The 27,669-nt window shown below is 50.8% G+C and overlaps 2 protein-coding genes across 2 annotated transcripts in view; both read right to left on the bottom strand.

Moving 5' to 3' along the window:
• The window catches only part of BTBD16 (BTB domain containing 16), a 47,076-nt gene extending 34,354 nt beyond the window's left edge, over positions 1-12,722 (bottom strand). Inside the window, exons 1-4 of the mRNA XM_029201025.1 lie at positions 12,624-12,722; positions 9,259-9,312; positions 7,538-7,686; positions 1,320-1,393 (exon numbers count right to left, since the gene is read on the bottom strand). Of these exons, the coding sequence (XP_029056858.1) occupies positions 1,320-1,393; positions 7,538-7,686; positions 9,259-9,276 (241 nt within the window). The 5' untranslated portion in view covers positions 9,277-9,312; positions 12,624-12,722. The remainder of the gene's footprint in view (positions 1-1,319; positions 1,394-7,537; positions 7,687-9,258; positions 9,313-12,623) is intronic.
• Positions 12,723-20,749: 8,027 nt separating this feature from the next.
• Positions 20,750-27,669, bottom strand: part of TACC2 (transforming acidic coiled-coil containing protein 2) — a 189,643-nt gene continuing 182,723 nt past the window's right edge. Inside the window, 4 exon segments of the mRNA XM_029245524.1 lie at positions 20,750-21,305; positions 24,373-24,493; positions 24,886-24,992; positions 25,210-25,370. Of these exon segments, the coding sequence (XP_029101357.1) occupies positions 21,240-21,305; positions 24,373-24,493; positions 24,886-24,992; positions 25,210-25,370 (455 nt within the window). The 3' untranslated portion in view covers positions 20,750-21,239.

Raw genomic sequence — 27,669 nt, 5'->3', positions numbered from 1 at the left:
CCTCTGGGGAGCAAAATTGCTACCTGGGCTGTTAGTGTCTGTTACCCACCTGAATGTCATAGAAAAAACCCCATCACCAGGGAGCAGTGTCTCATCAGCATTGCTTTTCTCGAGGGAATGGAGATCATCAGAAAGCCCAGCTCACAGGCATGAAACGGGATTACAGTGCGAGGAGGGTTCCTTGCAAACTGTAAAGGACTTTATGCTGGGGAGTCTTTATGCTGGGATCCAGGTGAGACATGAGAGGCTATGGGCAAGGGGGGCTCTGCAGGCTGGACCCCTGAATTAGCACAGAGCTGGGGGGAAGGGAGTCATGCTCGGGGTGATTCCCCCCGAACCCTAAATCCCAGCGCTGGACAGAACCTCGAGGTTCACTAGCCCCATCTACGTATTTCTTGGCTTTGCTATTCTTTTGACTGCATGACTTTGGGTACCTGTTTCCTCTCCTGTTATTATTATCGTCATTCACCCACTTTATGATATTGTTTGGTGCTGGGAGTTGAGAACCTGGGTTTTCATCTCAAATCTCCGGTCACCTCAGGTGACAGTCTGGCTATGCCGGATTAAAAGGAATCTTGCCCCGTAATGGCGATTTTAGGCAAGGGCAGAATTGCGGATAAAGTGTGTCCCCCGTGTCCCCTTCCGCTTTCAGGATGGCAGTGCAGGGCAGACATCACAACCAGTCTGGAACTCTTTCTCCTGAGCCCGGAGGCAGCCTCACACTGCTTCTCCCCCCCTGCTCCCACCATCAACCAGAGCTGACAGGCGATTAGCCTCTGCCAGGGAAGGAGGCTGGCTCTGACCTCAGACAGCCACACCGTGGGGTGGGGTTTATCCAAAAACGCGCCATCAAGAAGCTGACCTGGCCAGGCTCCTCGTGGGACTCAGTGAGCCTTTCCCAGCTGGACGGACCCGGTCTGACTCCTCACGCTACCTCAGATAAGTCTTCTTGGACGAGTGCAGATGTGGACATCCAGGTCACGACTGATTAAAGCCCAGAGGGACCCAGAACAGCTGCCCCGGGCCTGATGGGCTTCTGCTTAGTCTTCCAATCCAAAGCCTATTTATTAACGTCAGCAGGTCTGTATTTATCATGGCCATTAGCATATGAAAATGTGTTTGCCAAGCAGTTTCATCCATTGTGCATTTGGGAAATATTTACAGTCACCTATTGCACGAGGGACACTGTACAGTGGGGGCAGGAACAGAACTTACAGACTAGTGACCAGGCCTCTGGTCTGGTTTTCCTTCCATAAAGACCATAAGCTATCCCTGAGGTCAGCAACATTCTGACGAATCCATTGGTGACAAGAACTCACCTGCCTCCCCGCTTTGGATGGCCTTGTTCTTCAAATTCTCAGGGAAATTTTCCTGAATTTGTGAAATGCATAACCTCAAGAAAAAATACAAACAAAAAATCCAGGCGTTAATACTGACATTTTTTTTTTCCTTCATCTGCAACATGTGTGATTCCAGTGTAAGCATCCCTAAAGCATAAATGAATCAGTCTTATCATATCTCTCCCTTTGGGACAGTTTCCTCAGGTCACTGTGTGTCTGCCAATTCGACAAACTGTAAGCTCTGTCTGATGACCGGCTCAAAACATTAATTCCTGTTTTCAGTTTGCGGGTAGATCTTACCAAGGAGGTATTTGAGGCTACATCTGGCTGCCTAAATGACACCTCTTTGGGTGAGTGTCTAAAACAGTGCCTAGCATATAGTAGGTACTCAATAAATAACTGCTGGAGAAAGGGAGAGAGAGTCCTGGCATGTCTGGAAAGTTAACTCAGCAAAACTTCTGGTTAGGGTCATGCATGTCCCAGTCTCAGTGTGCCCACAATCTAAACACAGAATCTACTCTGAGGGAGTTTCCTGATGGTCTAGTGGCTAGGAGTCTGGGCTTTCACTGCTGTGGCCCTGGGTTGAATCCCTGGTCAGGGGACTGAGATCCTGCAAGCCCTGCAGTGTGGCCAAAAAAAAAAAAAGAATCTACCCTGAACTGAGCCCCAATCCTCTGCCCGGAAATGGCATCACCAGCCTCCAGTTGCCCAGGCCAGCATCCTGAATGCTGCCTCACCTGATCGCTTGCCCAGATCTAATGAAATGCCTTTTGAATGCATCCATCTCTCCTTGGGTGAATCCTTGCCCTCATTGCTATCACCTTCATCCAAGCCACCATTTTCTGCCCCCAGTCACTGCCAGTCTCCGGGCCTCCATGTGGTCCCCTCTGATGCACACCTCACACTGCAGCCTGAGGAGCCACCTGAAATGCAAATCTGGTCTTGCCTCTCCCCTGCAGAGAATCCTTCCTTGTCTCCCCAGTGCTCCTGGGGGAAAGCCAACCTCCTTCACATGGCTAGCAGGCTTCTGCCTGTCTCTGCAATCTCATCCCTCTACACTCCCTGCTCCAGCCCTTTTCAACAGCCTGAACCATCACCTCTTGCTTCCAATCTCTTGGACACGCAGCTCCCTCACCTTTTCACTGGATGACCTCCTACGCATCCTTCCAGATAAGCTTAGTTGTTGTTTCCTCTGGGGAGGCTGGGCTGGCGGCCCTCCCCAGCCCGCCCTGGGATTGCCCCTGTTAAAACTCCTTCCCCAGCGTCTTCTGGTCGCCTGTTTCCTCACGGGCCCTCTGCACCAGGCTCTGCACCCCACAGAGTCGGCGTTTATTTACCCCGGCAGCCCTAGCACAGCCATCGTGCAAGTGCTCGATAAATATCAATGCTTGGATGATGACAAAGATAAGACGCTTTTCCATAAACACTATATTCACCCTGCTAAGCAAGGAACTGAAACAAAACTGGAGTCACATATTCACAGCTTGAAGACAGTCATCCCAAGAAAGCCAACCAGCCAGGGGACACTTGACCACACCAGCCACTGTCACATTTGCCATGCTGTTTTCCAGTGATGCCAGAAATCCTTATGGGCCAGAGTGTATGCAGGAGGGCTTGGGTCGGAGAGCCTGTGTCCAGAATAATATTGACCACATGCTGCCCTTTCCAAGCAGAGATGGTGATTAAAAGTGACTCAGCCTCAGGAAGGTTGTGGGCGCTTGAGTTGTTTATCCCACAGGAGCAGTGGACCTGACCCAAGCCAGACTCAATCCCCCTGGTGGCTTGGGTCACACATCTGGACAGAGCTGGCTAAGGTCAGGAGTTCAGACTGTGACCTTAAAATGGAACGACAGACTCTGTCCTGTTGGGGCAACAGCCATGACCTCAACTACCCTCACAAACCTCACCGTCATCAGTTGAGCCAGGAGATGCCGGGCAACACAAGTAACCACATTGCCTCCTCCTGGTGTACTGGCTGCTTGCCAAGATATACCATGTATCCTGTGGACTCTGTAGCTCCCAAAGCTGAGGCTCATTTCAGGACCATTGGAAAAGCTAATGGAACACATGGCATCTGGGAGCTGTCCTCTTCACCCTGTGGGACCAAGTGGCCTGGGATAAAGTGGGGATGCTGGGAACATGCCGTTAGTCTGGGGCTCACTACCTTGATGGGGAAACAGAGGGTAAAAGGGAAAGTCCATAAGTTTCTCATGGACATACAGACTTCCTGCAGCAGACCATCGAAACAAAGGGCTTTCGACTTGATACCTTCAACATGCAAAGCTCCAATGTGGTTTACCGGGAAGAGTCATGCAGACCTTGGGCCTGCCTCTGGGTCTTGGTTCTTTCCTCTGTAGGAGGGAAATGAGGACCACGTGGAAGTCACTGGGGGAGTAAAAGAGTTAATGCTCGGGATGCCTGGCACTGAGCAGACACTGTTCTCCTATCAGCTCTACATCGTGGATCATGGGTCTCCGGTCCCAGCTCTCCTGAAACTGCTCTCTGATAAAAATCTAGGGGTCCCTTCTTTGCATCCTTGCCTCTTAGCATGACCTCCTTCCAACCTCACAGTGGACTTGGCACTGCCGTCAGAATGGGAAAAAACATGAGGCAGGGTCACCTTTTCCTAGGGCCCAAGCCCCCTAGATCAGCGGTCCCCAACCTTTTTGGCACCAGGGACAGGTTTTGTGGAAGACAATTTTTCCATGGACCAGGGCTGGGGGGATGGTTTCAGGATGATCCAAGTGCATTACATTTATTGTGCACTTTATTTCTATAATTATTACATTCTAATATATAATGAAATAATTATACAATCCACCATAATGCAGAATCAGTGGGAGCCCTGAGCCTGTTTTCCTGCAACTAGATGGTCCCACCTGGGGGTGATGGGAGACAGTGACACCTGAAGTGTGTAGCTTGTGTCCAGTCTACTCCGTAAGATGCAGCTTGTCACTTGCTGCTCACTGATGGGGTTTTGATGTGTCGGCAAGCCATTGATTTGTTATGGACTCCGCGCAGTCAAACCTCTCTGCTAATGATGATCTGTATTTGCAGCCGCTCCCCAGCGCTAGCATCACCGCCTCAGCTCCACCTCAGATCATCAGGCGTTAGATTCTCATAAGGAGCGCGTAACCAAGATCCCTCGCATGCGCAGTTCACAGTAGGGTTCACGTTCCTATGAGAATCTAACTCCTCCGCTGATCTGACAGGAGGCGGAGCTCAGGAGGTAATGTGAGCCATGGGGAGCGGCTGTAAATACAGATGAAGCTTCGCTCACTCACCCGCAGCTCACCTCCTGCTGTGCAGCCCAGGGGTCCTAACAGGCCACAGACCGGTGGCCCGGGGGGTGGGGACCTCTGCCCTAGAGCCTCCTTCCTCAGCCACACTCCTCCATCCTGGATCTTTGGGTTCATATGTTAGCTGTGTCCACACGTACCAGAGAACTCCAGGGACACCGAATGACACATGTTAATTGGGTATTTATTTGCCAGATACCGTTCTAGGCTCTCAATGAATTATGTCATATAATTCTCATGGCAACTCTGTAAGACAGCATCCCCAGTTTGCAGATAAAGAAACTAAGGCACGAAATGGTTAGGTTGTTTGCAAGGAGGTTAGCATTTCCTCATCTCTCAGGCCCCTTCTCCCCATACTCCACACCCCAGTCCCAGTGGAAGGAAGCATGACGAAGACCAGGAACCTGAGGTTCCTGTATAGCATCTCTGAGTTCTGGAGCCAAAAGCTCACGGCGTCATGGAAACCCACAGATACAACCAGAAGTACTGGCTAGCTGGGCAGAACCTGGGGCATTGACATATGAGAAGCACAATTACGTATCTGAAATAAATGGGAAGCTCAGAGCTAGTTAACTCAGCTTTCCACGGCCAGTGACGCTTCACAGAACTAGTAAAATATAGATGGGTCCAGCTCCCATCAAAGTCAACAGCGCTCCCAAGTGGAAGAAGCAACAATAACAGCGTCATCGGCAAGAACAGGCTTGCTGGTTGGGCAGCCAGAGAGCTACGGGGAAGGTGCCCGTGTGTGTGTCGCAGGTACAATTCCAGACACCCCCACCCCTACCATCGACCTTGTTAGCTGACAAGTCTGAAAGTACAGAAGGGTTACCAGGAATAAGCCCTTTATTTTATTACGTAAATTAAATAAAACTTTTGCTATGCTTTCCAAGTTTATGTTTCTCACAATCACATGGAATCCCATTGTGAAAATAAAGAAAAAATTTTGTGTTTATTAAAGAAAATCAGCTCCTCCCGCACTGTAGTAGACTGCATCCATGGCCCCAATTACACACCCTTGTCCTGCAGGACTCCAAAGTTTCTCCCAAGAGAGTTGGTGTGTTTTTCCTGCCCCTTGACTTTGACTTTGGCCATGTGACTTGCCTTGGCTGAGTGGACATGGTGAGCAACTGGGCCCGCCCTCTTGTCCTCTGCCGGTACCAAGACAAGGACATGCCCAGGCTAGCCCACTGTCTCAGGAAGAGGACAAGAGGCTTGTGGAGCACCAAACTGCCCAGATGAGCTGAGCCTGGGTCGGCTGACCGCTGATACACGAGTGATCGGCCGTCCTGAGTGCCTACCTGCCCTCAGCCTGCCTCCCGACCCCCAGCTTCCCAGCATCACCAAGGAGAGAGGCAGATCTGCAAAGCTTCTCCTGGGAAGACAGCGCCCAGACCAGTCCCTGCATCTGCTGTGTTTGAGGCAAGATGTTTTGATTTGGAGAAAGTGCTAAGAGGCAGAGTGACATATGGAGTCATTGGCTGGCAGAGCACAGGGCTGACACTCCCCCGAATGAAACCACCAGGATCAATATCTAAGACTGCTGCTTAGGCTAGAAAGATAATAGCTGTGTTTATTGAGCACCTACTATTTGCCAGGAACAGCACTAATCATTTTTAATGTACTGTCTGATTGAAGGTCACTCTTCAGGGGAGATGCTATTGTCACCATTTCACAGATGAGGAAACTGAGGCTCAGAGAGATTAAGCCACTGGCTGAAGGTCACAGAACTAGTAAATGGAGGAGAAGGAATTCCAACCCTGTCAAATAGACTACGTTTAATGGCCCAAAAGCCCAGCACCAATGGCCATCACCCCTCAGGCCACCACCCCCAGCCTAGCTCAGCGATTCTGCAAACCAAGTCCTGAAGACGTCTGCCCCTGCAAGCCCAGCCTCCCTCCTCAGGTTTCTGGATCAGTTTGCCTATATTCCCAGGCCCAGCTCCTGCGCCTGCTTGCCCGGCCTGGCCCTGATGCTAAGGAGCACAACGAACTCTAAGACTTCTTCAGGGCTCTAACCAAACAAAATATAAAATAAGTCCAAAATTGTTTAAGGCTATGAGTAACCAATGCCAAAAACTGCAACTCACAGCACTCAATCTTTTCTAAGCGGGGGTCATCAGAGAATTTAGAGACCAAAGCCAGATGGGTTTTGGTTTATTTCCATGTGTGTGGCATAGTCATCTGTAGGGTGGGAGGCAACCGAGCAGGGCTGGCCGGTGGGCCTGGAAAGGGAAGATGTGGCTCCTCGCTCAGCAAACATGGAGCCAGGAGCTCTTCCGTGCCAGGTGCTGCCCAGGGCACAGCCCACACTCAGGGAGATGCTCAGGCAGGTCAGACGGAGCGCTCATAAGGCAGATGTGCCAGTGCATGGAGGCAGAAGCACCCAGGCAGATCCAAAAGGCCAGGGAAGGGAAGTGTTCCTTCTGCAATGGGATCCAGCTCTGTGTCCCCAGGAGAGGCAAATAAAAACTCATAACCCGAAGAAGTGATGCTCTAAGCCAGCGGCTCGGAACACTTTGCGGGTGAGCGGAAGCCTGCTTCTCCCCTTGCTGGGTGGACACGCGCATTCGTGGGAGGGGTTCAAACTCTGAGCCGGACCATCTCACTTTGTTTGTCAACAAATCAGTTGATAAACTTAGAATCCTTTTAGGGTCCAAAGTTCCCAGTACAAAGGAAAATCAAGAAAAAAATTCTCAATCTCTCTGGACTTTAATCACCACCCACAGACATTCTCAGAGGAAGCTGTCACCCTGATCCTGTCCATCCCTAAGGGATGGTCCCAAAGACAGCCTTCCTTGCAAATACCCAGGGCAGCCCACCTGCCCAATCAGAGTTGCCCAACCATGGGGCACTTCCCAGAAGTGTGGCTCACCCCACCATGGGCCTTTGGTCTTCCTACCTGTCTGGGCTCTTCAGAACTTCATCAAAGTCTACGTTGACAGCCTTGCACATCTGGGAAAGCGCCAGAAGGTCCCCCAAAAAAGGCTCTCTGGGGAAACGCCACCGGTTGGTTGAGCCAACGATCCGGCGTTCCAGCTGGGGTTTGTGCTGCTTGGAAAGAAAGAACGTCTTTTTTTAACCACAAATAAATACCAGGTTTTCCAAATGGTACAGCAGAAAGGATATCAAGACAAATTTTAAAAGGCTGGTTAATTTTCAAAGATGGCCAATATTTCTCCAGAGCTCTCTTCCCAAGGCAAATATATTGTATTCAGGAGACTGCGGACTTCAAGCCACAAAGTAGTTTGGAATTTAGCACCTGGGACAGGAGGTGCCAGAGGCGTAATGTCAGGGAGAAAGATATCAAACTGAGGAGATTTGGGGTAGGGACTGTTTTTTTTTAAATTGCGGTAAAATACACAAAACATAAAACTCACCATTGAATCCATTTTGTAGGTACAATTAGTAGCACTTAGTACGTTTACAGTGTTGTACAACCATTACGACTATCTAGTTCAGAACCTTTTCATTACTCCAAAAGGAAACTGTCAACTCATTAAGCCATCACTCCCAATTTCCCCCTTCCCCACTTCCTGGAAACCAGTCATCTGCGTTCTGTCTCTATGGAGTTGCCTATTCTGGAAATTTCATATAAATGGAATCCTACAATGGTGGCCTTTTAAGTCTGGCTTCTTTCACTTTGCATGTTTTCACGGTTCATCCACGTTGTAGCCTGTGTCAGAATTTCATTCCTTTTTAGGGCTGAATGACATTCCATTGTGGGGAGAGACCACCTTTTGTTTATCCATTCACCAGCTGATAGCTACTTGGGTTGTTACAACCTTTTGGCTACTGTGAATAGTGCTGCTATGAATATTCGTGTATGAGTTTCTGTTTGAACACCTGTTTTCAGTTCTTTTGGTATAAACCCAGGACTGGAACAGGTGGGCCACTGGGTGGGGACTTTTCCTTAGACATTTTCTTAAGGTCCTGGGCTTCAGCAATTTCCTTAAGGGAGCGGTACAAAACCCAGCATGGATGTAAACCTCAGATGTGGTGGCTCAAGGAAACCTACCCAGGACAAGTGCACCATGAGGGACCCACAGGAATGGGTGAAACTGATCCCAAGCCACACCAGGCACCAACAGGGTGGTGGGGAGACCACAGGCCATGGAATGGAGGATCTGAGTTCAAATCTTGTTTTTGCCACTGACTGGTTGTGTGACCTTGGGCAAAAAATTTACTCTTTTGAGCCTCTTGGACCTCATATATAAAATGGGAATAATGACGACGATAATGACGACGATAATGACGATAATGACGACGATAATGAGGATGAACATGAGGATGAGGACGAGGACGAGGACGAGGACGAGGATGTGGATGCTGTTGAAATGATAAAGTTTGGGAACTATGCTTTAGTATAGTGCCTGGAATATGGTGGGTGATTGAAAACTGTAGAATCTGAACCTAGATACAGCCCTGCTGAAGTGTGACACAAAAATGATGGGCTCTGACAGCCGGCCTGCAACACACTCTTCCCAGCTGAGTCAGCCAATAAAGCTTGAGGTCCTCAGGGGTGCTGGACCCATCCCCTTGTGGAAACCCAGCAATACAACTGTCACCAGGTGCTTCTCTTCCTCACCATTGCCTGCCCTCTTGTGAAACTGATCTGCTTACCGGATTCAGCATTTTCATGAAGAACCATGGAGATTACACAAAGGGAAGAAGCACCTGGAAGATGAAAGAGGTAAATTTTAAATTTCAAAAAATTTCCAAAGGGTCTTTTCAAAATATTATGGAGGGGATTGGACCAAAGGATCTATATTTTGCCACAAAAGTAATAATGAGTAAGCCTCAAGTGTCGGTTATTTATCAAATTAAGTGAAAAATCTAACTTTTGAAAGCACATTAGTAGAAAGACGATTCTCTGCTCTTGTGCTGGGAAAAGTGTCTCAGATCAAGCAAAATAGGAGATAATCCATGATCCTCTGATTCTCCACCCTTTACCAAGGTGATGGGAACCAAAGGAGGCCTATGAGTAGGCTAATCATGTAATTTGTCATTCAGACCAGGAGGCTAAAAGGGGTGATACTAATAATTAGGCCTAGACAGCTAGTGTCGACCAGGGCTGTCCTGGAGCACAGTGGCCTCATCTCACCTTAGTTTTGAGGGACATGAAAGGGGCTGAGTGGCAGAACTTCCCAGCTGTCTCTGATCATTTTTAGGGTAGTTTGGTTGCAAGCAACAGAAAGTAACTCTGTTAATGATATGGCAAAAAAAAATCTGGGGGTTAAGGGAGGTTGGGATTTGTTGAAAGGATGGTAAGGGAAAGAGGGAACTCAGAATCAAAGGGAAAACGGAGACTCTTTTTGGGGACGGCCAGGAAGCAGCTCCAGGGATACGGTGCAAGCACCAGTGTCCACCTCTGTCAGATGCTGCCTCTAGGCTGCCTCTAGCAGTTCCCTGTCTCATCCCCCCACCCACCCGCCCCAGTCAGTCTTGGGCGGTCCTGCTCCACTGAAATTCTCAGCAAAAGAACACAACTGGCTTGGCTTAGGTCTCAGGCGGGCAGACAGCTTGATTAACTCTCCCAACGAGACTGCAGTGGGGACTGGGTGGTTCCCCAGAACAAGCTTGGGGAGAAGGGTAGTGGCCGAGCAGGCAAAACCAGCAGGAACTAGGTCACCTGGTGACCAAGCATCCCACCTGACTCTGTGCATCACTCCCCAGATAGCATTTCACCTGCACTATAGCCGTGGTGCTGAGAAGGGGCTCACTTGTCCATTGAACAAGTATATTCTGTGCAGCTGCCATATATGCAAGGAAAGTGCTGTTTTTGGGATACGGCAGTGAGCAAAGTGGACAGGATCTCTGCATCATGGAACTTCTATTCCACCTGGGCAGACAGGCTATTCTTTTCCTTTTAATTACCTTAGATTTCTTACATTGCCAAAGTGATACATGTTCATTGCAACAAGTGAGCTAATAAAAAAACAAGTAAAGAAAAATTTAACAAGAGCCACATAATATTTCATACTGTGGATATATCATAATTTATTAGACTATTCACCTGTTGATGATCATTGTTTGTTTCCTGTGTTTTTACTCCCAAAAACAATGCTGCAATAAACATACATACATATATGTATGTGTGTATATGTGTATATATATATATATTTTTTTTAATTTTATTTATTTATTTATTTTTGGCTGCATTGGGTCTTCGTTGCTGCACGCGGGCTTTCTCTAGTTGCGGTGAGCGGGGGCTACTCTTCATTGCGGTGCGCGGGCTTCTCGTAGCGTTGTCTTCTCTTGTTGTGGAGCACGGGCCCTAGGCACGTGGGCTTCAGTAGTTGTGGCACTTGGGCTCAGTAGTTGTGGCTCGCGGGCTTAGCTGCTCTGCGGCATGTGGGATCCTCCCGGACCAGGGGTTGAACCCGTGTCCCCTGCATTGGTAGGCAGCTCCTTAACCACTGAGCCACCAGGGAAGCCATATATATACGTTTTTAAACACAGGTATTTATATCTATAGCTGTTAACTATATCTCTATCCATCTATCTATCTATCATCTATCTTTCTATATCTATATATATCTTTGTGTGTTATTGCTTTTACTTCTAAGAAACAGATCCTTCAAAGTGGGATTATGCTAAAGAAGACAGGTATCTTTAATTGATGATGCCAACTCACTTTCCCAAAAGTTATAGTAATTTGCATTCCCATCCAATTTGTAAGTGCTTTTTCCCCCACACCATCTCCAGTACTCAGTATTATCAATATTTATTTTTGCCAATCTGGTGGGTGATAGTTTCAGATTGTTATTTTAATTTGAACTTCCCTGGCCACTATTAAGATTCGTTTATATATGTATCAGCCTTACAACTTTTTATTCCTGAGAAGTGCCTAATCATAGGCTTTCCTCATTTTGCCACTGGATTGCTATAGTTTCCTTAGCATTTCTCGAAGCTCTCTGTATACTACAGACATTAATCTTTTGTCTACCTTACATATTGCAAAAATTTTCTCCAGTGTATCACTTGTCTTTTCACTTTGTGAATATTATACAAAGTATTTAATTAGGTATGGAAAATATGTCAATTACATATGTATGCCTATACGTATATCTCTCTATATGTATATGTACATATCTATCCTTTGACTATCCCTAACTTAAAAACTGGATATCAAATTGATGTATTTCCTTTACGGCTGGGTTTCCATCTTGCATAAGGAGGTTTTTCCTACCCCCAGGTAACACATATATGCTTCTCTGATCCATTTTCCACGCAGGCGTCAGAAAGACCTACAACTCCGCAATGTCAAATCTTTCACCAGCTTCCACTGTCCTTACTATAAACTCCTGAATCCTCAGTGGAGCCACTTTGAGGTTAGAGTTACATTCTAAAGCAAGCCTAGTCAGCACAGAATAAACCACAGCCAGACAGAAGTTTCCCCATACCTAAGCAGAACTCGGCATCGGCTTAAGAGGGGGAGGCTGGGGTTTGCACTGAGGTACCCAAGCTCCGGCTTGATATCCAAGAGCCTTTTTAGCTGATCTTGAAATCCAGGGCTATCTCAATGGCCTGGACATGTTATTTTTCCTTTTTTCATCACACCAGGCAAAATGTCCTTTAAAGGGTTTCGAGGGTTGGTTCCTGGGTCACTCTGATTGGCATGAGTTACTTAAGATGGTACCTCAGCTCCCAGACCCCTCCTGCCTCCCAGTCCAGAACTCCCGAAGCCCCTCTCTGCCAACTGACCATATGGAATCAAGTCCAAGCAGTGCCCTATGGATGCCCTCTGTGTCTCTAATGTGGATGAAAGTACCAGCCATACTTACTACTTTGAAGCCCCCTTGCCCACCGCAGGTGTGCTTACAGGGGGAGCTAGTGGAACGAAGGCACTCTCATTACATTGGTCTCTGAATTACAGGAGAGCTGAGAGCCATTCGCCTTCTGAGCCTGAATCCTCAGAGCACTCATGACACGTGGGGCTCACCTTTTTCTTCCTGTGGGCAAGGCGCTATGGCAGGGGAGCTCACCTTTGGTTTCCTCGGGTCTTTGTGGGCACCATGGCAACATCAGGGAAGGTTCCGAGCACTCCCTGTTCCAGGCTCAGTCTCAGCACAGGCTGGGGGCTGCGGGAGGGATAGAGTCTTACAAAGACCAACTGGGGTGCCACGCATGTCCTCCTCCACTTCCCTCCTTAGGGAAACAGTGTCATTCCTGTTTCCATGTAGCGCCATGCTTCCTTACAGCGCCTGGGGTAACTAGAGTCTCTAAAAGGGCCTCAGTGGGAACCAACCCCTAAATCCTCAGTCCTCATCTGTAAAATAAGATTGGACTAGAAGGTTCTCAGATCCCTCCCAGCTTTGGCATTCTGGGGAGCTCCTTTTCTAGATCTAGTATCCAGAAATGTTTAGACAAAATTGTTTAAATAAAAATTGGAGCATTTTATATTATTGAAAGCTATGCCTGATGACTTATTTTGTCGGTAGATAATTTTTAATCTGCTCTCTCCGGGAACTGATAACTGTCTACAAGTTGGGGACAAGGCCGAGACCCTTCATAACATGGGCTAAGGTGGGATCTTGCAACGTCCTCAGTGCCTTGGTCTGCAAAGCCTGTGAGGTAGGGAGGTGGGACCTCGTCCACTGAAGTCCTGGACCTCACCCCAGGGCTCACAGAAACGCCAGCTACTGAAATAGGGGCCTGGAGTCGGTGCAGCTTGTCAAGACCTGAGGGCCTTCAAGCGCAGCCTCTCCTGAGTCAAGTAAATTATAAAGCAAAACAGGAAAGTAGCTACTCTGCCTACTGGTAATTGTGTTGTCGAATCTGTAAAACCCTTGATAAAAGGGAGGCTCCTCCAAATGTACCTCCCTCCTCATTCTTGGACCTGTGATTCTACCCTCCTGACACCCACATTCTGCTTTGCAGAGTAGTTGGTTACTGTGACGCGTCCAATGGCAGCTTACCCACCCCTGTGTGCCCCCAGAGCCCAACACCAAACGCAGCCCCTGGGACCTGCTCAACAAATGTCTCAATTTGGATAATTGGATCTATCAGTCCCTACCCACCACTCTGTCTTTGCACATGGATGAGCACTGTGTGTGTGTGTGTGTGTGTGTGTGCGTGTGTGTGTGTGTGCATGTGCGTGTATCTGCTTCCGTGTGGGTCATGGTCCCATCTCAGCAGAAGTCTGTGCGCAAATGGGCAGATTCACTCCCTCTTTGTGGCTCCCTTCCATCCACTCCAAATTTTCCCAGCCCCTGTCCCTGGAATGTAGGACCCCACATAAGATTTCAATTAAAAAGTTTGAAACACGTTGTCCTGGACCATCTGGCAATTCCACTCGCTCCATTATGGGCCACATCCCAGGATGCCCTCAGGTACCACTTTCTGGGGCACAGAAAGCAGGCCCTTGGGCGCCCTCTAGTGTCCACTCTAGGGAAGCATCCCAGGGTGGCACACTCCTCTCTGTCCGTAAGCAGAACCCCTGGGCTTGGCTGGATCCATCACTTCCTAGAGTCTGAGCTCAGGGATCCCGGGCCTTCAGCCTACCCCAAAGCCCTCTATGCACACATCTCCCCACAAAGCGTGGGAGCTGAGCTATTGGCCAAAGTCAAAGACAGCAAATACAAATAAATAGAAATGGCCCCCATTATGCTTCCCTAAAGCCCTTTCCTGGCGGTCTCCAGTGTTCTGGGATGTGCAGTGATCCAGCCCCACGGGCCCAGACAAGTCAGAAGTCCCAAGATCCTTCAGTGGCTGAGACACCAAACCTCACTGAGCATAGCTCTCAGCTAGAACCATCTTGTACCAAAATCTCCCGTGACACGGTTACAGGTGGATTCCAGCGCGATGCCCATCTTCTTCTTGAACACTCCAGGGATGAGGAACTCACTACCTTCCCAGACTGCCCATTTCAGCCACTCCATCTGGTACCCCATATGGAGAGGCAGTGGAGTACAGGGGAAAGAACACCTGATTTTGACCCTGGTTCTAGCACTGATTAGCTGTGTGACCCCGGACATGACCTTATCCTCCCTTGGTGGAAAGTGTAGACTCAGAGCCCCTGGGGCCTGGCAGTTTGGAGCATCTAGGTCTTAGAGCCCGAGCGTTGGCTCTAAAGCAGCAGTCCCCAACCTTTTAGGCACCAGGGACCGGTTTCAGGGAAGACAATTTTTCCACGGATGGGGCGGGGGGCATGGTTTTGGGATGATTCAAGCACATTACATTTATTGTGCACTTTATTTCTATTATTATTATGTCAGCTCCACCTCAGATCATCATGCATTAGATCCTGGAGGTTGGGGACCCCTGCTCCAAAGTCTCTGGTTCTAAAAGAACCAGGGCCCCACGGTGTGTGTGCAGTGGGAGACACCATGGGTATCGGGATCAGCTGGCTCCCAAGGTATGGGGGGCTGTCTGTGCAATCTGGCTCCAGGCCAAGCCTCCGGGGGAGGCAGTGCACGAGCTGGAAGACAGGCAGGGGCTTCACCAAGGAGAAGCAAGGGACGGGGCGTGCCCTTGAGTTGAGTCCTATATGGCAAGGGGGTGGTCTCAGCGATAAGAAATGAGAGCTGCATCGGGTCAGACCCTGGCCACTGACTTGCTTTGGGACCCTGAGAGAGTCTTGCTCTGGCTCAGGCCTTCAGCATTCTCATCCACCGCTGAAGTTCAGACAAAACAACTCAGCTCCACCCACCGCTGAAGCTCAGACAAAACAACTCAGCTCCATCCACCGCTGAAGTTCAGACAAAACAACTCAGCTCCACCCACCGCTGAAGTTCAGACAAAACAACTCAGCTCCATCCACCGCTGACCCTATTCTTCCAAGACCTCTGGCTGGTGCAGCCGGGACTGGGAGGGCTGACGACAACGTGCTGCCCCAGGGATTACTTCACTTGCTCATTTCAACAAAGTCTGATGGTCAAGTTTGTGCTGGGTGTTGGGGTGCAGTGGCGGCAAGCCGACAGGTGAGACCACCCCTGCAATTCCGTGACCTCACACGGCCGGCAGCATTGTTTACGCAAAAGTTTTCTTTAAGGACGGGCTTACTATTTTACTTACAACTTTTTGTTACAATGTTGTTTTTTTTTTTTTTTTTTTGGCGGTACGCGGGCCTCTCACTGTTGTGGCCTCTCCCGTTGCGGAGCACAGGCTCCGGACGTGAATGCTCAGCGGCCATGGCTCACGGGCCCAGCCGCTCCACGGTATGCGGGATCTTCCCGGACCGGGCACGAACCCATGTCCCCTGCATCGGCAGGCGGACTCTCAACCACTGCGCCACCAGGGAAGCCCCTGTTACAATGTTTTTAAAGGAAATTTATTTTATGGATGAAATAACGTATTTGGTATACCGGTTGATTTCTAATATACATTAAAATTAACTACATAACTATTTTTTAAAAGTCATTTATGAGCTGCTCTTAAAAATCATCTTTTGTGCCCAAGCACCTCACTTTTGGCAGTTTAAACTCTGCCCCTGTGATGCTCACAGCGTACAGGGTGATGGGTCGGTGACTTGCAGGAACTCATAGGCAGGGCAACTGACTGTACGAAGCCTGTCTCTTATTCTCATGCTTTGACATCTTGGGGCCTTGCTGACCCTAGAGGGACTGTCTCTCCCAGGACTGGACAATTCCTATAGAGAGTAAAGGACTCGTCTCCAGGTGAGCCCTTCATATGCAAACTGGCCAATCCAGAGCCCATATCCCAACCACCTGTGACATTCAGGGCCACTGTTCCCCTGCCCTAACCATCCCAGGTACCAGACAGCTACAGAAAGCCCCTATGCCCAGAGTCAGCTGAAACGATTCAAACTAGCCAATCCTAAGCCTGCTCACCCTGTCTCACCTGTTCCTTCCCTCGGGAACCACAACAAAGGCTCTTGCCCACATTTTCCCCCTTCTCCTTCTGGCTGCTGCTGGACCCTACAGTGCTTCCCCATGTGGCCCTGCTCCCCTCCCCTTGGGAACTGTGAGTAACAAACTATGTTTTCCGTGGCAATTGTCTCCTCATCTGTTGGCCTCATCCTACCCGAATTATAATAAAACCTACATTTTAAAACACTGACCCAGTCCTGGGGCTTCAGGGAGAGTTCTTTGTAGGAAGTGACATCAAGGATGAACGCCAAGGGGGTATGAATTAGCTGAGAGATACGATGATGGGCCAGGGGTGAGTGTCCCAGGTGGAGGGAACAGCATATGCTGGGCTGCAGTGAAGGATGCCCATGCAGTCTGATTGCACGATAGGGTGGGAACCCGGGACAGGAGGCCAGAAGGGGAGCAGGGAACAGATCTCCCGGGGCTTGGAGGTGCCGAGGAGTCTGGGTTTTGTCTAGTCCTACCACTTTTGATCTCCAGGTTGCTTTTCCCAGCTCCTAAAAAGCTCAAAAGAAAAACTTGTGAATTCTCCAGATTCTGCCATTGCTGTTCCAGGGAACCCAGAAGTCTGGCCACCAGCCTGGGGAGGTGCCACGGGTCCACCGACTGTTGAGGGAAACACACAAAGGCCAGGAAGAGCAAAGCCACTCACGACAGCCTAACAGGGCACACCTGGGGCAGCCCCATCACCCTTCCCATCCATTGAACAAAGAGCAGGGTTTTCATACTCTGTAAAAACAATAGTGAAGCCAGCCCAGACTCAAGGCAGAGACACCAATCAGATGAATTAAAGAATGGACCTGAGGACCACGGCAGGCACCAGAGCGCATTTCCTCCCCTGTGCCTTCTCTCCCCACCACTTTCTGCTCCGACCTCCTTGGGAAGGAATCTGTTAGCCTGGGGAAAGCAAAGGACTTTGCAGTCACTGAAGAAACCAGGATCCAATCTCCTGGCTGAGTGATTCAGCCAAGTCCCTGGGGTTAACCTCTCTGAGCCTCGGTTTCCCTCTTGTAAAATGGAAATAAAAAATAGTTCCCGGTCTTCCCTGGTGGTGCAGTGGTTGAGAGTCCGCCTGCCAATGCAGGGAACGCGGGTTCGTGCCTCGGTCCGGGAAGATCCCACAGGCCGCGGAGCGGCTGGGCCCGTGAGCCGTGGCCGCTGAGCCTGCGCGTCCGGGGCCTGTGCCCCGCAACGGGAGAGGCCACAGCAGTGAGAGGCCCGCGTACCACAAAAAAAAAAAAAAAAAAAGTTCCCATTCACCAGAAAATTTCAAGGATAAAATGAGCTGGAGAGGGGCTTACCTGGTGGCGCAGTGGTTGAGAGTCCGTCTGCCGATGCAGGGGACACGGGTTCGTGCCCCGGTCTAGGAAGATCCCACATGCCGCGGAGCGGCTGGGCCCGTGAGCCATGGCCGCTGAGCCTGCGCGTCCGGAGCCTGTGCTCCGCAACGGGAGAGGCCACAGCAGTGAGAGGCCCGCGTACCACAAAAAAATAAAATAAAAAAAGAGCTAGAGAGCACTGACCCCAATGGAGACCCCGCGGGTGCTCACGTGTAAACATCCTTCCTCCTGCCATGGCCTGCGCATGCGCACATCTCCACCCCGCCCCCATCGGAACACCGCCTGTCCCGCTCAATTTTTCACGTAGAATGTCCTGGAAAGCACAGAGGCTTTGCTGAGCAAGGATTACGTGAAACGAGCTGCTCAGGGAGCCAGGCATCCCTCACTCTGGGCCTGTCACCTGCAATACGGAGCAAAGCCCTGCTTCCGTAAGCCTTCCCCAGACTCACCTGGCCCAAGTCCAAATCCTATGCTGTGTATCTACAGGCCTCCTAAGACCCACTTACTGAGGTGCCCCACGGCTCCCCCTGGCGGGCATCCTCCCTCACTGCAACTAGCAATAAACCCGACTTGTTCAACCACTGTTGTGTTCATGGTGGCCTTTGGCTGGAAGACAGTGACAGCATTCACCCAGGTTATCCACTTTAGGAATTTAACCTAAGGAAAGACTCACATTCGTAAACATATGTGCATAAAGAAACTCACTGCAGCTGCGTGCATAATGATAGCAAAACACTGGACACGATATAAATGTCCATCAGTGGGCAGTTGGTTAAATACATTTTGGTTCCATGGAAGACATGGAGCTATTCAAAATGATGACAGCGATATTTATTTATATAAGAGTTACCATAGCGTGATAGCCACATTATAGGTGAAAAAAAGGTTTACAAAACGTTATGCAGGGGCCCTGCAGATGGCTGTGTCGGTGTGACACCACATAACTCCAAATAATCCACTTTCATAAAAATAAGTCTTTCATATACTGAGGGAAAAAGGCATAGAAATATAAGCATAAAAACATTAATAGGGCTTCCCTGGTGGTGCAGTGGTTAAGAATCCACCTGCCAATGCAGGGGACACGGGTTCGAGCCCTGGTCTGGGAAGATGCCACATGCCGCAGAGCAACTAAGCCCGTGCGCCACAACTACTGGGCCTGCGCTCTAGAGCCCGTGAGCCTCAACTACTGAGCTGCCGTGCCACAACTACTGAAGCCCGTGCGCCTAGAGCCCGTGCTCCACAACAGGAGAAGCCACTGCCACAGGAGGCCCGCGCACCGCAACGAAGAGTAGCCCCCGCTCACCGCAACTAGAGAAAGGCCGCGCGCAGCAACAAAGACCCAACGCAGCCAAAAATAAATTAATTAATTAAAAAAAAAACATTCATAGCATCTCTTGGTTTGGGGATTATGAGGGTTTTTTCTTACCTGCACTTCTAGATTTTTAGTGATGGAAATGTTTTACTTAATAAAAAAAGTTAAAGCTTTCGAGCGATAGGAATGAGAAGGTAACTGAGGTCAGAATCTGGGGGCGGGGTGGAAGGGGGGTTTGGTCTGGATGAGCAAGCATGGGGGGCAGGGGGGCCGCGGCTGAGCCCTGGGAGGTGTACCCAGAGGCTGGACCAAGCAGAGGTTGCTGGGCAGTGGCAGGAGGCACAGCCCTGCCCTGGTTAGGGTCCCTGCCCAGTGTCCAGTGAGGGTGACAGCGGGACGAGAGGCAGGTATTCTCTCCCAGAAAGGCAGGCTGTGTCTCTCTCTCCTGCGTGGTACAGCTGAGCTTCATCTACCTTGTACGTTATAGAAGAGACCCTCCCACCCCACCCCCTTGCCACCCCGCTGAGGCTGCACAGGGCCTGCCCTGCTAGGGGTGGGGTGGGCCTGTGGGAGGGAAGCGTCCCTTAGCCACTGTGGCTGGGCAGGAGAGGGGCATTCAAGCTCAGGGCCATCAGGCGCTTGGGACTGCTTTCCAAGCCAATATCCCACACCACCGGTGTCCTCCCCAAAAGATACATCCACAACCCACTACCTGTGAATGTGACCTTATTTGGAAATAGGGTATTTGCAGTTGTAATTGAGAATCTTGAGATGAGCTCATCCTGGATACAGCATGAGCCCTAAAGCCAAAGAGTGGTGTCCTTATAAGAGAACGGAGAGGCAGATGTGAGACAGAAGAAGAGAAGCCCACGTGAAGACGGAGACAGAGATTGGCATGACGCAGCTACAAGCCAAGGAACATCAAGGATTGACGGCCACGGCCAGGTGCCGGGGGAGGCATGGAACAGACTCCCAGAGCCTCCAGAGGGAACAAACCCCACCTACACTTTGATTTTGGACTTCCAGCCTCCAGAACTACGAGGGGGTAAATTTCTGTTGTTTAAGCTGCGAAGTTTGTGGTGATTTGTTACGGCCATCCTGGGAAACTGGGACACCTCCCCTACCCCTTCACTGCCCTTATACACCCACCCTTCAAGCTGGGGTCCCTGGGAAAGTTAGGAGCAGTTAGGGAATCTAAGGCAGACATATCCCTAACCTCCAAAGTGGCTTAATTACCTGAACAGCCACCATTTCCTATTCCTTTGGAGAGGAATGGACATTTTAGGGTTGATCTGCACAGACTAAAGGAATGAACAGGAAGAGTGACAGCCTGCTACCTCTTTGAGCCAATAAAGGGAAGCAGATTTTGCTCCCCTAAAGTCCAAGAGAATTTGTAAAAACAAAATTTAAGTTAATTTAACACACTCAATTATTTAAGTAGCAAGTCAATATTTCTCAATTGCTTCATCTTACAAACACAGCCACGATAAACAAAGGAAATGTTATTTAAATCTGTGGACAAAAAAATGAGCCCAGACAGAGAAGAGTGAAAGGCCAAATCTGATATGATTTAACAAAGGTGAGAAAAGACCCAACCTTTCCCAGAAAATAAATCACAGCCACACTTATTGCCAAGATCCAAAGAAAAAAATTTATTTACAATAGAGAATTTTATTTGAAACATGCATTTTCTTTTTTTTTTTTTTAAAACAAATCAGCAAATGCAGATCAAGTTTACACTCCTTAAGGCAAGAGTCCCTTTGCAAGCTGTACATGATCATATTAAATCCAAAAGCCGCTCACCCTGGAAACTCATGTACAAAGGGCAAGGCCAAGGTCAGCGATTTGTCTTTTATTAGAGAATCAGACAATCTCCCTGATACAGGAACTCTGAGGTCAACTTGCTATGAATTATACTAGGAAAATGCAAACCAATAGCAAGAAATTCTGATAGTCTCCTTAGTGCTGCATATAATCAAGTCAACTTTATTTAGAAAGGAAATACAGTAGTGCATACGAAAAAGTGAAAACAGAACCTGTCCACACAACCAGAGGGACAGCAGTGTGCCGACGGTCATATTGCACGCAATGGTCAAAGTCCAAACATTTGGTTCAAAGTTAGCTTTTCCCCATTTTGGCAATCAGTTCATCACAAATCTTGGTGAGTTCTTCTATCTCTTTATTCTGCAAATGAAGACAAGAAAAGAGGTTGTTTGAAATCAAGTCAATCAGAACGGTCACTGGGCTTTTTAAGAGGAAGGGGTCCTTTGGGCCACCTGGTCCCCCTGAATTTATCTAAAGCAGCAAAAGAAATGACCCGGAGCCAAACAATCTGTACATCCCAGCTCTAGCTGTGTGACCCTGGGCAAGTTACACAACCTCTCTGAGCCTCAATTTTCCTTATCTCAAATGTGTGGTTAATAACATCTGTCTCTCTCAGAATTAAATGAGGTGAGAAATATAAAGTTCCCTGCACAGCGACCAGCACATAGTAAAGGCTTAACTAGTATTGGTTCTCTTCCGTTTATTTGTCTCCATGGATGTGGGCACAGAAGGATGGTGGCTTTTTTTGAGAAATGCCACCAGAGGGGATAAGCAATTCTACCTGGATGGGATCCCTAGCATTATTCAGAGGACGCCAGGTGAGGAGGTGCTGTGGATACAGGGCCCAAGGAGAGAGGTGAGGGCAGATGCAAGACGTCTTCAGGGGCTCCTCAAGTCACACCTTGCCCGTCCTCGGAAGCCCCGCCAAGAGGAGTCAACTATGTGTTCATCTCGCACCAGCGATCCGACAACACCGTCCATTCTCCAGGGACGGGGATCCAACGGGGCGACGCCTCCATCTGGACAGCAGTGGCTCTGCTCTCAGATGGACTAAACATCGAGCCTGATGCTGATCTGGCTCAGCAGCCAATCCTGAAGGGTCCTCTCCAAGGGGGCGAGATCTTTCCGGTACCCCCAGAACATTGAGCAGCCAGCTTTTCCTCGAGGTCCCCATGGAAGGCAAGTCAATCACAAGCCTGTGCCCTGAGGCCGTACTGAGGCCCTTCCCCGGAAACCCTGGGGCCTTAGACACCTTCCAGCCCGGAGCCACGTGCCCTGTGTCCCAGCTGGGCTCCAGGTGCCACTCATCACTGAGCCGGTGCCTGGGAGGAATCAGCCCTCCTTAGCAGGGGAGAGGTTCGGTCCCGGCTGCAGCCCTGCCACCAGCCCCGCCGGGAGAGAGCCCCACCTGGAACATCCCCTTGGCTTTGGCCCGTCTAGAGTTTTCAGCTCCCTGAGGCACTGAAATGCCGGTTGGAAGATGGGGCTCTGCATGGGCTGCAGGACCAGCCACTAATCCTGAAATTACTATTATCGCCACTACGGCCACTGCTGGGGCTGCTAACGGTGATTTTTCGTCTTATTGGAGCACTTACCACATGCCGGTCACCATGCAAACCCAGCCTAGGCCCTGTGGTAGCACTCTGTACTCGCTGCAGCCCCTTAAAGGTAGCCGTTATTACCCCCACTTTTCAGCGAGGAAACTGAGGCTCAGAGAGGTTAAGCATTGTGCGTAAGGTCACACAGTTGGTCAGACGTAGCAAACCTGGAATGCAAATTCAGGTCGGCCTGGCTCCTATACAGCTTGGCGATTTTATGTATTAGGCATGCTGAGAGGTACTAACAGACCCACTAGCTATCAGTTCTTGGAGGTTCTCCAAGCTCTGTCCTGGCACCATCAGCCCACCGCCCAGGAAACTGCCCCATCAAGGAGCTCAGCACACTGGGCAAAAGTCCCAGCTCGCTTTATCAAGTCCCGACTGGGTGAACTGCCCAACGCCGTCACCTGAGAGCTGCCCTGGGGGGAAATCATGCTTCTGGATCTCTTGAAAACAGAGACCACCGTCTCCACATCACTTAGAGCCATTTAGCGAAGAACTCATGTGCTTAACCCCTTCTTCCTGAGTCTTAGTTTAAGACAAAACTATGTCTGCAGATACATTTGTATTTTTTCTGTTATCCAAAACAATGCAAATCCAACTTGCTTTCTCCTTGTCTTTTAGCTTGCCAGAAAACCTAGCATCAATCACCTTCACTTTGCGACCGTAACCATCTGAACAGGCCGGGTGCCTTGAAAAGCATCTCTCCTGACCCTGGTTTTAGCTCTATTGATTTAGCTAACATCAGGATGCAATTTAAACACCATCATACCCCGATGGAAACAATCTCAAACCTTCAAGTTCTACTGGTTCAGTCCTCCGACATTACAAACCTAGAAACCGAGGTGAAGGGCCAGGCCTGCCGAGGGTCAGGATGGATGGCAGGGAGGGGCAGGGACCTGAATCTCTCCCTGACACCATGCAGGTGACGTGGGAGGCGGTACCTGCCCACTGGAGAGGTTAGCACTGCTTGGCCCAGAACCCCTGGGGACCCCAGCCAGCCATGCTGGAACCTGGATGGGTGCTTCTCGGGGAGCAGAGGCCATTTGGGAGACACCCTGGGCTCCTGCTGCTACCTGCCTATAAAGTATCCTCACCAACGCCCATCAAGACCCTAATGCATGTGAAGTGCTGCTGCCCCCGGCCACTGGGCCCTCTGATGACCCCATCCCGGGGAATCCTATGGCTCAGTAAATCAACCAGAATGGGGGTGCATGTCTGCAAACACACCCAGGGAGGAAGCCTGCCTGGCGCACACTCACTCAGAATCAGATTCACAGCACCCCTGGGTGGAAGGGGCTTCTCATCTGGACACCCAGGGAGACGGTGTTTAAGGTGGTCCAAGCGCTTGACTGGAAATCGGGAAATCTGGGGACAAGCTGAGGGACCTCAGGAGGATCCCACCATCCGCGAAAATGAGAGGACACCTGGGGGCCCTTCTGACCCTGACGCTGCCCATGTTCTGCAGCAGCCGCTTGTCTCTGCCCAGGGGGCTGCCTGGTGGGTACCATCCACTCACTGGTAAGCTCGCCGGATGCAGGGAGTAAAGTACTACGCCTGGCACACTGCAAGTGCTGAGCAAATGTCTGACGAATGAACGCTGAAAAGAAATGAAAAATGGCAATTCCCAGAAAGGCAGAAAAGAGGCCAGCCTCAGGGCTGCGGTAACCTGGATCTTCCAGAGGGAGAGCGAGGCCATGCTCATGAAGCATGAACTTGTCCCGGGAGTGCCTGACATGCGGGCTGTCCCGGAGCTGCCATGGGCGCAGGGAAGCCTAGCCTCTGTGTGTCTCAGTGTCTGGCCAGCCCGGCCCGCCTGGTCCTGTTACCTTCTGCTCCAGCGTTCTTTCCAGAGCGTCCACGCGAAGCTGCTCCTTCCGCAGGCTTGCCTGGTATGCAGCCTGTTCCTGCTGGGCCTTGCCCCGGACCTGGGCGATCTCAGCGTTGGCCCTGCAGGAACGGCGCGGGGATGGGGTTCAGAAATGATCACCCTTCCTCGTAGATGCCTCCCGCTTTCCTCCTCCCAAATCTGGGTAGGGGGAACCCAACCACCCGGCTCCAGCTCTTTCTAATGGAGGCTGTAGCACAGGAGCCCATGAGAACCCCCATGCCCGTGATGCCGAGGTGCTTCCAGTGGGTACCCCGGAAATTACAACACACATCCCTTATTTATCAAAACGGATGCGAATGGAGAGCACGCTGTCATCTTGAACTGTATTGAAAAACACAGCTGCGTTAACCACCCTGCCCAAGCCGATGGCAGGGGTGCCGGGAGCTCCCAGCCTGCCTCGGCCGGGGCTGCCGAGGGGCCCTTGGGAGCAGACCCGGGGCGGGGACATTACCTGTCCAGCTTCTCCTCTGCGTGGACCTTCAGCGCCTGGTACCTCTGCTCTTCCTTCTTTACTCGGGACAGATACTCCTGCGCACATTTCTTCAGCACCTCTTCATTCTGACTCGACAGAGGACAGGGGTCGGCCCACAGAAGAAATGCCGAGGAGGGTTGGGAACCCCAAGCGCCCTGGGACGCGGGTGTAACCCCGGACAGCCAAGTCCGAGCGCCCCGGCCTGCAGGGAAGGCCTTCCCGAGCGGCCCGCAATCCTCCCAGCCCGCCCCACCTCCTCCGCCACACGCGTCCCTCCCGCTCTGCCCGTGAACATCAACACACCTTGCGGAAGCCCTCCAGGACCTCCTTCATCTTCTCGTATCTCCTGAAGAGATCGGCCAGAGATTTCTCCACTGAGTTCAGGTCGGCCAGGGCTTGCTCCTTCTCCAGGACCAGCTGCTGGACCGTCTGGTGGGAGACCGACTTCTCCCTCTGTTCATCCTCTGGCAGGAGACACGGGAACAAAATGATGGGGCCCATGGGCTCCGGACCTGGTCTCAGGGCTGGCTGAGGCCTCAGATGCAACTCAGCCTGACTAGTGAGCAATCTCAGACCTTGGCTTTTGGTTGAGACAGACCCACTCCCCCGAGCCCATCCAGCTCTAAAGGAACAAAACCCACGGGCGCAGCATCCCAGACCTGGGCCTGGGCAACATTAGATGGGATGGAAATGAACTAGCATTCTTTAACCTGATCAGTGCAACCTTGGAGACCCTGGTGATTCTATTTGATTGTCCACAGCACACAGACTGACTGATCCATAAGGTAAAAAAGAAAACGTTGCTACTGAATTTTGTGTTGGTCCAGATTAAAAGGTGTCGTAGATTGAGCTGTGAGGGAGGGAATCTCCCTTCTTAAGTGTTATTAAGCTAAAGAGATGGTCGTTAGAAAAGAAAAACGGTTTCCTCGTCCTTAAAACATCCCATGAACCCAAAGCCCACATAATCATGGCCCTGAAATTCTACTCCACACAAAAATGGACATTTCCTTTGATACAGCAGGTATCTTAACTCCCAGGAAAAGGGAGCTATTTCTGTCAAAGTGAGTTTCCCAGTTATGCACAAAAGAATTAAATTCTGGCCCAGTTCAGAGTGGCTGATCCTGGTGAAATGGACTGCTTGGTGGGCCACTGCAAGCGAATATGCCTGGAACCCCGTGAAAACCCCTCATATGGATGGGAACGGCTTTCTCTGGCCACTCTGTAGAAAAGCCCCTTGACCGCACAGCGCTCTATGCTTTGTATGCCAATCCATCATTGGTCTGGGTGGGCAAGGAACCACTTGCTCTGAACCGTCTGGAACTTTGCTGACAGCAGAGTGGCGGGGGTGAGGGGAAGCCCCACTCCGAGCTCCTGTCCTTCCTTGGCCCCAGGTCAGCTGGGAGGGGTGCCTGGGCCGCAGGATGGACAGCAGCTGTAAATGACGACACAGCCATGGTAAGAGCAGCGGCCAGTGTACCGGGCTCTTGCACGTGTCGGGCGCCAGACCGACTGTCATCTTGATTCAATGCTCCTAAGCCACTTCCAGGAAGTCCAAACCGGGTCACCCCACCCCAGGGGCTTCCCTCTGCCCTGGGATAAAATCCAAACCCCTGCCCCACACGCTCTGCTCTCAGCACTGCTGCGCCTCTGCTGGGAACGCCAGCCCGGAGCTTTCCGCCTCGCTCAGAGGCGCCGTCCCTGAGCCCGTGTGGGAGACGCCTCCTCTGAGGGGCCCAGTGCTGGCCACTCCGTATCGTGAAATCAGACGTGTGGGTGTGCACGTGTGTGTGTGTAGAAGGCACACTCCCTGGGAGCAGGGTCCTGAGTCTGTTCTGTCCGCTGCTCTGTCCCAGAACTAGGACAGTGCCCGACTCACAGGACACCTCAATACGCACTGTGCAGCCGGGCAGTGAATGAATGAGCACAGCCTTGCGGCAGATTTCTAGTATCCCTCCGACAGGAGAAGCCGAGTCACTTGTTCACTGGGGACGCAGCAGATCCAGATCCAAACCCAAGGCTGTGCTCATAACTGCAACTCCACGTGAGCCCCTTAGGAATGGACCTGGAAGGATGTAGCTCCCTTAAAAGTGGGGAGATGGTGCTTCCCTGGTGGCGCAGTGGTTGAGAGTCCGCCTGCCGATGCAGGGGACACGGGTTCATGCCCCGGTCCGGGAGGATCCCACATGCCGCGGAGCGGCTGGGCCCGTGAGCCATGACCGCTGAGCCTGCGCGTCTGGAGCCTGTGCTCCGCAACGGGAGAGGCCACAACAGTGAGAGGCCCGCGTACCGCAAAAAAAAAAAAAGTGAGGAGATGTTGCTTTGGGTTCTTTCCCCTTAGATTCCCGATAGATGGGCATCTTTCTGTATCCTGACGTCAGGCATGCTCTCGGGTGTGGGGAGGAAGGAAGAGCACGGAACAGGGGGCCACATTCTGGTTTCGGCTCCAGCCCTGACCATAAACTTGCTCTTAAGTCCTCCCTCGAGGTCTCAGGGCCTCATTTCCAAAATGAGGGGCTTCTCACACACAGATGGATGTGCCCACCCAGCAAGGTCTGATTCAGTCAGTCTGGGGTGGGGCCGAGGATCTGCATCTGTGACAAGGTCCCCAGCGATGCTGAGGCAGCTGGTCCAGGGACCACGTTTGGAGAACCACAGGCCCGGAAGATGCCTGAGATCCTCATACCCTGCCTCTCAGAGATCCCGCTACCAGGGCAGAGGTGAAGACCCAGGAGCCAGAGTCTGAGAGCCCACATTCCAGACCTG

The sequence above is a fragment of the Monodon monoceros genome, unplaced genomic scaffold, assembly GCF_005190385.1.
Source record: "Monodon monoceros isolate NGI ecotype Baffin Bay Population unplaced genomic scaffold, NGI_Narwhal_1 Super_Scaffold_4, whole genome shotgun sequence".
Lineage (NCBI taxonomy): Eukaryota > Metazoa > Chordata > Mammalia > Artiodactyla > Monodontidae > Monodon > Monodon monoceros.
Note: the sequence above shows the minus strand (reverse complement) of the source record. Positions and strands in the feature narration are given on the sequence as shown.